Consider the following 13,289-nt stretch of genomic DNA (forward strand, 5'->3'; position numbering starts at 1 on the left):
GAGCGAGGGCGAAAAGCCTGAGCCTGACGAGTCTGATAATACTAGTAATATGGAGAAAAATCAGGATCCGGGTGAACAAGAGGAGGAAAGCCCCGAGTTCGAATATGACAAGGAGTATGACTCGGAAAGCACAGCGGATGATAATGAGGAGACCGATGAGAAAGATGTCCTAACATATCCCATCACACAGTGGATTGAGCACGCCCTTAAAGCTACTGCCGATGTCGTGGAGAGTTTCGACATTGCCAATGTGTTCTGGGTGTTGGGGTCCAAGCAGCGAGCCGAGTGGTCGAAAGCGTACGCCCGACGCAATCCTGACATCAACGATGAAGGATTGGATTTCAACGAGCAATTCACGGCGATGCACGTTGCCGCATATTTTGGGTACATGCCTCTTGCAGATCTGCTTCTCAAATCCGATCAGCGTGTCGAGGAGATCCAAGCTACTGACAGCCAAGGATTGCAGCCGTTGTACTGGGCCTGTCGAAGAGGACACCTGAACATGGTCCAGAAGCTGTGCGAGGTCGGTAATACTAGAGATCTCATCAATTTTCGACAAGCAGAAGATCATGAGACCGCGCTCCACGGTGCTATTAAATCCGGCGACTCGGAGATCGTGGAGTACCTTCTCAATCATGGCGCCGAAGTCAATTGTCCTAACAGGGAGACCGGCTCTGCACTGTACCTCGCGTCTTCTGAGGGAGCCCTTGGAATTGTGCAGCAACTGCTGGAAAAACAGGCAGACCCTAATCTATTAGGCGGGCAACAGGTCACAGCGCTTACTGCTGCAGTCGAAAGCACGAGTTTGGATGTAGTGCAGCTTCTCGTCGAGAACGGTGCCGAGCTAAATCCATCTGTGGAATACGGTAATGGCAATGCCCTGGGTACAGCATGCTACTGTGGCGAGTATGAAATTGCCATGTATTTACTTGAGAAAGGGTGTGACCACACCAAGCAAGCTAGCGACGGTACTTTGCCAATCGAAGCAGCCGCAGGAGAAGGCTTTGTCGACATTGTCCAGCTTCTTCTCCAGTACGACAAGGATCTAGACTCTCACAGAAAAGCCCTACTCAAGGCTACAGAAAATAATAGAGAGGCGGTTGTTGCTCTTTTGGTGACACATTCTCCCAAAATCCCGCGCGGGCCTGCATTCTACAATGCTGCAGCCAAAGGCCATACGGGCATTGTCAAGAGACTTACACGGAATGGCATTGAGTCGAAAGTCCTTGAACAATCCTTATATATTGCTGTTGATTATCAGCATGAGGAAACCGTTCACGCCTTGCTGGATATGGGCATCGATGCTAATGCTGAGGGAAAGGAGTAAGTATTCACAACGAGCGTGACAAAGCTCGAGAAAGCGGTATGCTAACGTGCAATGCAGATATGGAAATGCCCTCCAGGCATCGGCCTACGATGGCACAACGGAAATCCTGAAGATGCTTCTCGATCGAAGAGCAGATCCCAACCGAGCCTACCCAGAATCCAGCTATGGAACTGCCCTTCAGGCTGCATGTTACGAAGGGACGCTAGAAAACGTACAACTCCTTATTGGAAACGGAGCCAACGTGGATCCCGTAATATTTGATGAACATGACACGCCCCTTCAGGCCGCCTGTATTGAAGGAACTACCGAGATTGTCAAGCTTCTTCTTGAGCGTGGGGCAAACCCGAACACCGAAGGAGGTCGATATGGATATGCTATTATCGCTGCCTGCGAAAGCGGCGGCGGCGATGATGATATGCTAAAAGAGTTGATCTCGCGAGGAGCCAACGTCAACGTTCGGAGCGCAGATGGAGAAACCCCGCTCACAAGCGCGGCCATGGAACTTCCAAAGCCGTGTGTGGAGACTTTGATTAACTATGGGGCCTTCATTCATACGAAAGACGGGGATAACGACACTGCCCTGACAAACGCAGCATGCGCAGCGGACGAGGAATGTGTGCGATACCTTCTTGAACAGGGACTGGATGTTCAGCATATCGGAGATTGGGGAGGTGCATTATACAAGGCCACTGAAAGCAAGGCTCTGGATTGCGTAAACACTCTACTCGAATATTGTGTTGATGTAAACCAAAAGGGGGGCGCATTGCACACGCCGCTTCAGATGGCAGCTTACCAAGGAGACGTGGAACTTGTGGAACGATTCTGCAACCATGGTGCCGATATTCACACGGTAGGAGGAAAGTATCATACTGCTCTCCAGGCAGCTGTTGCCGGGGACAGCATCGAGACTGCCCGATTGTTGCTGAACGCCGGTGCGGACCCGAACGAAAATGGAGGTGAATATGGAAGTGCCCTACATGCCGCCATACATGCAGAGGAACCCATTCCACTCATCGATCTCCTCCTGGAACACAAAGCCGATATCAATGCCGTGAGCGAACGGGGTACACCACTGCAGCTTTCAGCTGCTGTTTCCACCGTCGATATTGTGACTCATCTTCTGGAGAATGGAGCCCAGCATGGTATTATCGCGGGCAAATATGGGACTGCTTTGCAGTCTGCATGTTTTATGGACGATTATGAGGTAGTGGACGTGCTTGTTGACCGAGGGGCAGATCCCTTTCTTCGTGGCGGTTATTACCAAAACGCGTTTATCGCTGCAGCTTTAGATGGCATACAGGAATACGTGCAAGAGTGGCTTCCACATGTTCCGGAGCCATGGATTCTCGTCGAGGCTTTACATTATGCAATCCATTTCCGTGAGAAGGATGTTGTTAAAGTGCTCCTTGACCATGGGGTTGATATCAATGTGAGCAGCACCCTTTACGGGTCCGCTATGGAAGCTTTGGAGGCAGGCATTGATGACATAGAAAGAAAGCAAAAAGAAGGCGATTTGGACTTCTGGTATCACTATTCTAGTGACGAAGAGGATGAGGACGATAGTGAAGAAGAAGAAGAAGATGATGATGATGTTGATGATGATGAGTCCGAGGATGGCAGCGAAGAAGACGATGATGTCGACCAGGAGGCGGAGGCAGAGGCAGAGGCGAAGGCAGAGGCCGAGATCAAGACAATGTTGCAAAGGCTTCTCGAGACGAACCCTCCACATCAAAGCCAGGCTTGCCAGTCCAAAAATTATACATGCACCAAGAGGAAGCCTTTGCCTTCGGGAAAAGATACCGTCCCCATCCCTGCTACCTATCTGACAAGTTCTGAGCCATCCCATGTGATGCCTAGACAGGACGCTCACCAAGTGCCCAATACTATTCGAGTTGATCAGTATATGCATACCAACCAGCAGCCTGGATTTGGTGCTGGAGACTTCGGCCAAAGCGGGCACAATGGAAGCTACCAGCAAAGCCATGACAGTCCTTGGCGTCCGCCGTCAGATGACGGTATGCGTCGTGGAAGGCATAAGCTTGGGTTCAAAAACGCCTTCAAAAGTTTTATTGACGATGTACTCTGATATTCGTAGTTTTTTTTATTGCAAGGCTGATATCCTGTGATATGAAACGGAATGACATGTGTAAGATAGAAGAGTTGTAGGGATAGAAGCAGCTTGAATTTGCTAGGTTTAGGGCTATCAACGGTGAACATCCGACAATTAGCCCCCATCTAGAGCAGAGTATATGCAGACTACGGCATAACACTCGACAACATCCCTGGAAACGAGAACTCCCCAAAATCCCACTCTGGCAGAAACACCTCGCCCATAGCCCCAGCTCCCGTTCCCGTCCCGAACAACCCATTCCCAGGCCAAGAAAACCCCTCCATCGTAGGACCAGTACCATCAACAATACCCCCCGTCAAGCCAACTGCGACGGCCGGCTCCTGCGACTCCTCAAACTCAGCCAAAACCCCTGCCGCACAGTCCCCCAACTTCCGATCTAACCCCGGCGTCATTCTACAAATCGGATGCATAGCCACACACCGCGTCCCCCGAAACATCGTCAACACTTTGCGAATCAAGATGAAATTATCCGCAGGCACAATCCCCAACTGCTCCGCATAACCCTTCGTAACTTCTAGCAGAAAATGTCCTGCGAACGCAAGCATGATATGGAAGTAATGCGGCATTCCCACGAGATTCGCCTGCAGCGTTTCTTCATACAGGATCATTTCGAAGATCGATATCGCAGCGTCATGCGCCATCGATGCAGCCGCCATAAACGGGCCCGGAATGGCTTCGCCCTGCAACCCCTTAAAGACCTGGTGTCCTAGATATAATTTCCCGAATTGGTAATGCAACTGCAAACCTCTTCGCGGAAAATCACCCAAAAATGGATCTGGTTTGAACATTGACGAAAACCGTGTGAACCATTTATCTAGCTGCCGGGAGTAGTGCACGATTTGATTCGCCATAGTTTGCGGGATTCGTGTTTCTGTATCTGAATCACAGCCCAGCACGTCGCGGACTTGGCTCATTATTAGCAGCAGAGCTACCTGCGAGACGATGCGTACGTCAGAGTCTGTTACGTCGGAGCGCCGGAGGTACGCCTCCCAGCTTATTGCGATTTCGGTGTCGCTGCGGAGTAAGGGGTCTCGGTTATGCAGGATGGAGAGGTGTTGGTCGCAGATGAAAAGGAGGTACCAGAGTCTGACGCGGTCACGCATTTCTGCGACGTTGGTGTTTGATCGTGCATCGCCGGAACAGCTCCAAAGTCGGCCAAAGCTGCGGTGCAGATGGACGTCCGCGGATCTGCGGATTGCGTCACTGAGAAGGATTCGTGATGCATCTGCTAGCCAGAAACTGCTTATGCATAGGGCGCGGATGTACTCTAGGTCGTGTTTCTCGAAGAGACTTTGCGAGACTAAACGTCGGAATTCGCGGTTACATACTTCGTATAGCGATTGATCGCCTGGGTCATGTAGTGCAGATACGGTACATATCGCAGCGAACAGAACCGGATGACCAGTTCGCAGTCGCTGGAGGTTATGCAATCGACTACCTATCCCGTAGAGGTACGAGTCAACTCGAGTAAAGTATCTATCGACGAGAATTTCTGCATCCGTCATGCTGATTATGCCTTTGCTGACGAGGTCTTGCGATGCATAACGGCGTGGTCTGGATACCTGGTTTGACGGTGTCTCTACAGACCCGGAACCAGGACTTCGACTGTGACTGTTACTTCCTAGTTTCGCGATGTCGAGATAGGTATCTATTGGTGCTTGCACGGCAGATGGTGTGCCGGGTGGTGAGACCTCGCAGCCTGGGAGGGTCTGTTCTTGGTCGTTGTTAGCTGTGCTTGGTAGTGCTTGGCTGCCGTTGGTTTCTGCTTCTGGGGCTGAGATTTCATTGCTGTTGTAACTGTGACTCTGACTGTGTAGAGGGTTCGGTCTATCCAGACCGAGATGTTCACAGATAGCACTTAGCGTAGTATGAATTTCGCGCACGTCCGCTTGCAAGATATCCGTGTTCCTGTATACATCAATACCTGAGCCTCCGAATTCCAGGATGATACCAAATGACTCACTTGGCCTCCTCAACCAACGACTGAAGGCTCTTATTCAACACGCACGAAAGCTCGCGATGACGACACCGCGTACACGGCGGTACACCATCTGGCATATCGCACCTAATCTACATCCAGTACATTAGAGCCCATTCACATACTTAAAATCAAGTTCGACAAACCTTCTGCTTTCTACATGCCGCACAAGCCGTAATCTTACGGCTAATAGCCGGAAGACTCTCATTGAGTTCAGCTGCGGCAGGGCTAGCGTTTGAATTGTGAGTAGTCGGGCCGGCTGGTATTTCGTCGGGTGATCGCTTGCGTTTGTTCATTGCGGTGATGTTTTTGGTGGCTTGCTTTTTGCCTAAAGGGTGGTTATTGATAGGATGGAGTTCGGGTATTGGGTTCCCCGCAAATTAGAGTAACATGCGGGGAATCCCCCGGATTATGAGTCTCTGCAGGACTGGGAAATTGGAATTGAGTAATAGATATTGAAGGAGATTGCTGCATTTGTCTATTTCGTTGGGTCCATTGTCGGGGCATTAAACGAGGCCCAACGGGTCTACAGATGTGCCTCGGAAATTGTTTTCCGCTACCTCAATCGGCAGTAATTCAATGTAGAGTCTCGATATTAACATTGATGCATTATTTACAATCGGAGTGTCTCGTAGCATAGCAAATCAAACCCCAGTAACAAAATCAACAAACACATGCCGGGAATAACTTCATAACACCCTCTATTATGCATAGTCGCATAAGTGAACAGAAGAAGAAAAAAGAAAAGAAAGAAAAGAAGCCCAAACACCGTTTATGCATTATTAGCGCACGAAAAACTGCCACCTGCCCCTTTGCTATCTTCATGGATAGCAAGTCCGGATACCCAGAGACCACAGGCGCAGATTGTGGTTCCGATGCCGACGAGGCCGACGTTGGTGAGGAAAAGGAGGATTTTCTTGGGGGAGGAGAAGTAGTCGCCCCAGTACATGTAGAGCCAGAAAACGCCAGGGAGGCCATCTGCAAGTTGTTAGAGTGAGTGGAATGACGGATTGAGAGGGCGCTCACAAGAAAACCAGCTGACGAACAGAGCGCTAATCAAACTCAAGAGGTCGCTGAAAACAGGAATCGCTTCGGCAATAATCCACGAGATCGTCCAGAAAGCAAGGGTCAAACCAATCCAAGCACCAGTACCGAGCATACTCTTCTGGTGCATGACATTGGTGCCACGGAAAATGCGAACATAAATAGTCTTGATAGCCACATGGCCCAGGACGACACCCGCGATGACAATTGTAGGAATAGCGATACCGTAGGCGACTTTGCGGAGGATAGGTCCGGTCGAGCCCAGCGCGGGCGAGGCGACACCGTCACCGGCGTAGCGGTAGATCACGGCAGCGGAGATGGTGTAGAGGATGATTTCGAATCCTTGTTGCATGCAGAGTGATTTGGGAAAGTCTTCCGGGTTTTTCATTTCGGCGATGAAGCCAAAGTAACCGGGGTGGCCACCTGAGTCATTAGCATATTGTAGAAAAGAATGAAACAGGGAAACATACAGTAAGCGAAAACAATGTTGGTCACAGCACTAAAGCCACTGACAAAGTCGGTCTTCTGGGTAACAGAGTAGATACCGTTACCCGGGCGCTCCACACCAACACCGACCATAGTGATCACAACAGCCACGAAAATACTGATGAACGAAGCCATGGCCAGCCAGGACACATTCTTCATCGTCCGGGGCAGCGAAAGTAAAAACGAAAGAATCAATCCGACGACGCCAAAAACAATCGAGCACGTGCCATGTTCCGTCAGGGTGTTCATCATAACCGTAAACGTGAGAAGGTGACTGCCCGTGGCGAAGAGGAAGAACAGCAGCTGTCCCACTTCGAGGATTTCGCGACCAACAGGTCCCATCAGGATACCACCTGCGTCGGCCATGCTGTGGATGAAAGGGTATTTCTGCCGGAATTGACCGATCAGGTAGCCGGAATATGTCGAGATCAAACCAAGGCCGACGATGAGAACGACCGCTCTATAAATTATTAGACACGAACAATTGTCGTTGATGGAGTGCTGGATTTGATGACGTACGGTGCCATTCCGATCGAAGCGACAGCTGCTGGGAGAGAGAGGACTCCGAGAGAGACCGTTTCGGCAATCATGACTGCGACTCGGTTAGAACTGTACAGATCAGGGTGGAAAAGCGCGTCGTACTAATTCCGGTTTGCCTATAGAGAATCATCGTTAGTATCCAATGCGATCAGAACCGCGACTTCAGAATAGCTGCTTACCACCACGTCAACGTCTTGTACTTGATTTCAGCCGAATCCTCAGCACCAAAGGGATCGATCTGAACCGAGGGAGGCGAGCTCTTCACATCCTCCTGGTCGTAGTATTCAGGCTCGGGGCCATTCTCAACCTTGATATCTTGAGCCATGATGAGTTGAGATGACAGTGGGAGAAGAACAGGAGAGAGGAAGTGACACTGAGGAGATGTGACTCCAGCCGTGACTGATGAACTAATAAACTACACTGCCCGAACCAATGTAACCGCCTTCTCGTCTCCATATCCAAAAAGAGTAAGCCGGCCGCGGCTCTGAGCGCCGGAAGAGGAAAGGTCTTCAGATTTTTCAGATCCGATGTCGGGCCTGGGGTGAATTTCGGCCCGCCGTTGTGTCAGGGCGGGGTAGGCTAATTGTCATGTCCAATCAACACCTTTCTAATTGTCCTGAAGCTTGGCCGGAGTTCTCTTCGGACTCCGGAATTCAACGCTAACGTGCCGACGCCGGCATGTAAATATCACGTGATATATAATCCAGGTTTCCTTATTGGTAGACCGATGCAGCCTTATGCCATGTGTTCTGGAATGCGTACGACAGAGTTCTGTACCTGATGATCTTTGCAGGGTGGCACGGGTGACAGGGATCAGACAGTTAACCGAATTATGTCGGATGCAGAGTGCGATGCACATCGAGAGACAAGATATACGTACCTGCTTAGCATCCATGATCTTTTCTATATGGCCTTGAAGGCACAGAGGGCAGCAACAGCATCGTAACTGATCCATCTGCACCTTCACCGTCGCCCTTGTACTCTCCCACGGCAATCACACAATCCCCATCTGGCTAGAGCTAGCGAAGACGATTAAGGTGAGATTGAATTTGCCTGGGTATTGGGGTTCTGGCTCGGATTCTGTTTCCGTTTTGTTTCTTGGGCGTCTGCATTTTCGGCCGATGGGGAAGCATCGCGAGGGGATTGGTGCGAGGGTGTGATGGCTGTTTCCGTGATGGTTTCTTGGAAAATGTTGGCCATGGCACGGGCAGGCCAGGGAAGAGACGGACTGAGATCATCAAGATGCCTCCCTGGGGAGGGAGAAAGGACTGACAAACAAGGAATGAACGTCAGATGCAAGGAGATCGATTTGCGTGGTTGTTGCACAGTACATACTTGGATCTGGGAGATCCAATACATATCCCTTATATAGATCACAATCAACGTCGGTGGAAAGACGTTTTAAAGCGTATACTTTTACAATGTACCGGATCTAGAAGGGCATGGGGACCTGCTGCTATCATCTTACCCCGCCGGTATGCCGTCTAATAAATATCCTCCCTCTCTGCAAGATATGGTTCATCAACCATCTAATCTCTATGGTCCGCATATCAGGAAACGGGTGAGTCTCCGGGTTCTCCGTTATCAACGTAACAACAACCTCCGGACACAGCCACCAGAATTGGACATTCATCCAGGACCCATCAGTTGCTGCATTAAGGGGCTCAAGGCCAAACCAACCCAGTCCATGCAGTGAGTAGGTATTGGGATCGTGATATTGGTGATGGCTGAGACTGGGTCTCGCTCATGGCACTGGATGATTTCATTATCAACACTGGCAATAATTACGAAGGGATAGCCGCTACTTAAATGATCAAGTCGAGCATTGGAACTAGCAACCGAAGCACTAACGAGTTTCAGCACAGTCTGAACAAACAAGGTCCGGGTTTATTTTGAACGAGAGCAGCTTATAAACAGTCAGATAGCACAACCGGAACGTACACGGCACCCACCAGAATTGCAAACCTCTTTCCTTCATTATACAAAAGTCGCCACGATCTGACGTTACAAGTTGCGAAGCCAATCGTTTAAAGCCGGCATATAAAAGAGCCCGACCAACTCTCCTGCTTAGGCTCCTCTGGTGCATAGAGAGTGTCCCTCGGGCGAGCTCTATCTAAAAAGAACTATTTACAGAAGCTCCAGCAGCTCGGATTTATGTGAAGATATGGCCGCATCCGCCAGTTGCAAGTACTTCTCGGGAAGTTTGGGCCAGTGTTGACCGCCGAGCTGCAGCTCGGTTTGTCCAGCTGCGTTAGAATTCTTACGTTTACTCACCGAAAATTTCATTTATACCGGACGAGGACCATGGTAGCGAGCCCAATACTGCCGAAGAGCTGTCCTGCGTCCTCGATGGTTCCGATTATCCTCCATCTCAAGATTAGCAAGTGCAGCAAATCTAGATTTGGACCCAACAGCCCCAAGCTGACGGGTTATTTAAGACGACCAATTGCTCGGAAGGTCTTGTGAGCTGAGGATAGAAGCAAGGGAAGAGGGCCTACCTAGAGTTCGAGTTAATAAAATGAGCTCAGAAGAATCAACCAACTCGGGTACTATGGTATATGCCCAACAGTCATGCCATTATCGAATCCAGTAAACTATGTCCACTTTAAAGATTCTAAAAAGACTCCAAAATGACAGGTTTCGGCATACTCGACGAACATGTGACTTGGTTCCAGGACCAGCCCGAATAACAGAAACCCTTGCCCCTGTTACAGCGTGGGCATCCAACATGAAACAAGCCGTATCAAGACGTCAGAAATACAATGAGATGAACGGAGAGGACAAAAGGAATTATTCCTCTCAAAGCATAACAGCGATCGCTACATCGTTCACTTGCTATTCACAACAATAGGCCCAAGGCATTTTGGAGATCTAGCTTTACGAACGTCATCGATGTTTTGACCATGTCAGTTTTGTGACCTATGGGAATCAGTCATGGTCATAAAGTTTTATACAGGCCAGATCGCGAGATACGTGCGCGACTCGCTCAGACATGCTTCCGCTCGAGACCTTAAGTTTCTGGGCAATCCGATGCGATGATCGCCGACTCATGCGACTCATGCATAGCTCTTCCACATGGTGTATAACCCAAAGCAGCAACAAGATACCTGAAGTGCACCTAAGGAAGTAAATTTGACAAAATTGGATATTATCCATCCACGAGGTTGAGAGCCATCAGCAAATGAAGAATGAACAATCATGGTACTGTTTCAATCAATGACGTACCGGACGACGCGTGAACATGGAAACCTTGAACCCTAAAACACTGATAAGGCTTCTACGTGACTTTTTTGTTTCGTCACCACGTGGGCGTTCGGCCTGAGTCTAGACACTGAATCTTTGAAACGGGATGCATTTGGAACAGCCATGCATTGTATGCTGTGCGAAATCCTCCGGAGTGCAGTCCACATTTACCTGATCAGTAGGTTGATTAGAATGCCCGAGGACAAGTGAACTTGCTAATTCTAATTGTGGGTCGTAATCGGTGACGCAAAAAGCTGTCCTTTCAGGAATTCAGGCGGTTCTGTCCCTCATTAGCAATACCCTCTGCAGCAAGTTAAGATTTGCAGCCTGAAAATCAAGCGTGGGCATTTGTATATTTTCGCCCTTTTCATACTACTCTGAAAGGACGAAATTGACGAGGAGCCATGCGGCGAGGCCAAGTTCGAGGATTAAATGGAATCAGCCATACCTATTTGGTTTTATACAGGCTAGATCTCCGTATATATGCGTGATTTGTTCTCGAGCAAATTGATGTAGTGACGCGACTTATGCGCCTCGCACAAAGCCATTTCATGTGGCAGATATCCTAAATCAGTCGCAGCAGGCCTCCTGAAGTACTTCCAACCGATGGAAGATGATATGTTGCTGACCTAGTTCAGTTGGGAACTGAGCGAGAATGCTTCTGAGAAGTAACAGGATAAAGGTCACACTGGTGACCATAGTGGTCAACAGAATAATTGCCGGGCTCTTGACGCGTTGCCAACATCTGCGCGATTTACAGAATTGCAGGCGCCAAACTCCCTTATACAAGGACTAGGCAGTCAGAAATATGGCGTGCAAGCGGAACGCAAGAGTGTTGGAGTTGACAAAGGATAGAGATACAACCATGCCAATGGTCTGGGATTTGCAATGGCGGCAGCCTTGTGTCTGAGTATTTTGATGAAATGAATTTCAAGTCCGACATCTTTGGTGCTGCTGGCTACCTGGTTAGAGTCAAATTCACACGATGTTGGCAATGCACTCCAAACCTCACGTATCTTACCACGCTTGATTTTTAGCAAAGAATGCCCATTCTTAATGCGACATGTCCAACTCTTCGTCAAGTCATGTACCCTGTCACCGCACTGTTGAAGAGCTGACCCGGGCGTCAGTTTGTGATACCAACCTAGCTACAAAACAAGATATGAAATCAACACCATCGCAACCCTTACATGTGCAGTTAGAGCACAGTCCCCATCTTCTGCACTCTATCTGCATGTTCCCCTGGTAATCCTTGCATCTGCAGATGAGGCCAAAAGAGTACCAGTGCACAGTCCCTTCATCCTGTGAGCCGCAACCGCGCATGTATGATAACAAGATAATGTCACGGCATTTCATGTCAATCCAAATCTCGACGCATGCTATGACTTCATCAACTTTCTCAGCCCTGATATGATCTTGCTCCTGACCGAGTCTGTTCCTGCATATGCAAACAAACGAGTCTATCTAGCACTATCCCTTGTGACATACATAATCTATCAGCCCATCGTTTGCAACCTGTATACTGCCGAATTGCCAAGCTGTCTCACCTCACCTCCCTCCATCACGAAATCGAAACAATAACCCGCAAAAGCCGTTACATAACACCGATATGATACACTTTCCTGGTTAGATCAATTCTCTCTTTTCTGCGCTTATCTCGCCATTCAATGCCAACTCGGCATAGCCGATCTGTGATTTCACAAAACCCTAATACAGTCTGCATCCTGCACCATCCCGCCATCAGGATCCAGCCAGCAATGCCAACCCCTCCCTCATGAAGAACCAAATCCTGATGTTTCACTCGACCCACTTCATTTCCTGTCATCTACTTGTAAGGAGAAGATATCGAAATCGAATTCCTTCCCGATTGAGAAACTCAAAGCCGCCTATCCCTGTCCTGTTTAACTCGCCATGCATGGCGCATTGCAGATATGATATATCCGATTCATTTGCGCTTTGCAGTTACGTGCTCGTTGAGAAACTTCGCCAGCCACCCCGTTCTTTGTCCCGAGGATGTCGGCTTGCGTGGTTCATTGGGCAGTGTAGAGTCCGTGCCGTGTTCGTGTCCGTGCGACAAGAGGGTTACGGGTACGGGAGAAAGAAGGGAGAATGGTGAAGGAACGATATGAGCAGGAATAAAAGAATGAAGAAAGGGAGGGAGGGAGGAAGCGGACGGCCCGAACCTAGCAAGATTCGATTATCGAGTTCTTATCAATATTCCGTAGTAACTCCGTGTAGACTTGCATGTCTATATCCACCCGTAGTTTACCCTGTACTCATAGTAACTACTCTGTACCATCGACATCACTATCCTGTCTACACGACTTTACTTTCTGGGTAAATGCAGCATCAGTACTCCGCACCTGTCGTATCCCATTAAGACATATGTACGGGGTACAGAAAATGCTTGAGGGATATAGCGAGCGCATCGCGCGTGTGTTTCAGGAATTATTCGGCCTCATGGCAGACATGTCATTTCAAGTCAAGTCGTCGCATGCTGTGGCATGGTAGCTAGGATTAGGGGCTTGCATTGGCCTGCA

General features: G+C 49.2%; 4 protein-coding genes across 4 annotated transcripts; 2 read left to right on the plus strand and 2 right to left on the minus strand.

The window, feature by feature from the left end:
• Positions 1–1,261: 1,261 nt before the first annotated feature.
• EURHEDRAFT_428084 (uncharacterized protein) lies at positions 1,262–1,559 on the plus strand (the record flags this gene model as incomplete). The annotated part of the gene is made up of 2 exons (XM_040783393.1): positions 1,262–1,323; positions 1,385–1,559. Coding segments are annotated over 2 exons (237 nt in total), but the record flags the coding sequence as incomplete, so codon positions are not given.
• A 78-nt stretch (positions 1,560–1,637) lies between these two features.
• Positions 1,638–2,312, plus strand: EURHEDRAFT_425117 (ankyrin repeat domain-containing protein; the record flags this gene model as incomplete). Its single annotated transcript, XM_040783380.1, has 2 exons — positions 1,638–1,753; positions 2,024–2,312. Coding segments are annotated over 2 exons (405 nt in total), but the record flags the coding sequence as incomplete, so codon positions are not given.
• Positions 2,313–3,583: 1,271 nt separating this feature from the next.
• Positions 3,584–5,732, minus strand: EURHEDRAFT_516078 (Zn(II)2Cys6 transcription factor; the record flags this gene model as incomplete). The annotated part of the gene is made up of 3 exons (XM_040786437.1): positions 3,584–5,366; positions 5,422–5,528; positions 5,583–5,732. The coding sequence occupies 3 exons, from the start codon at positions 5,730–5,732 to the stop codon at positions 3,584–3,586; spliced, it is 2,040 nt and encodes a 679-aa protein (XP_040638223.1).
• A 255-nt stretch (positions 5,733–5,987) lies between these two features.
• EURHEDRAFT_413343 (amino acid transporter) lies at positions 5,988–7,980 on the minus strand. The gene is made up of 6 exons (XM_040782148.1): positions 7,686–7,980; positions 7,609–7,622; positions 7,486–7,558; positions 6,951–7,426; positions 6,463–6,903; positions 5,988–6,414 (listed from the first exon to the last, which is right to left on the minus strand). The coding sequence occupies exons 1-6, from the start codon at positions 7,829–7,831 to the stop codon at positions 6,209–6,211; spliced, it is 1,356 nt and encodes a 451-aa protein (XP_040638224.1). The 5' UTR covers positions 7,832–7,980; the 3' UTR covers positions 5,988–6,208.
• Between the last annotated feature and the right edge of the window lie 5,309 nt (positions 7,981–13,289).

Source organism: Aspergillus ruber (genome assembly GCF_000600275.1).
Source record: "Aspergillus ruber CBS 135680 unplaced genomic scaffold scaffold00016, whole genome shotgun sequence".
NCBI lineage: Eukaryota > Fungi > Ascomycota > Eurotiomycetes > Eurotiales > Aspergillaceae > Aspergillus > Aspergillus ruber.

Excerpts from the sequence above, each read along its gene's own strand:
- EURHEDRAFT_413343 (XM_040782148.1), bottom strand. The coding sequence starts at position 7,831 with ATGGCTCAAGATATCAAGGTTGAGAATGGCCCCGAGCCTGAATACTAC. Across the intron at positions 6,904-6,950 it reads CAACATTGTTTTCGCTTACT|GTGGCCACCCCGGTTACTTT; the intron begins GTATGTTTCCCT and ends CTAATGACTCAG. Across the intron at positions 6,415-6,462 it reads GTTCGTCAGCTGGTTTTCTT|ATGGCCTCCCTGGCGTTTTC; the intron begins GTGAGCGCCCTC and ends AACAACTTGCAG.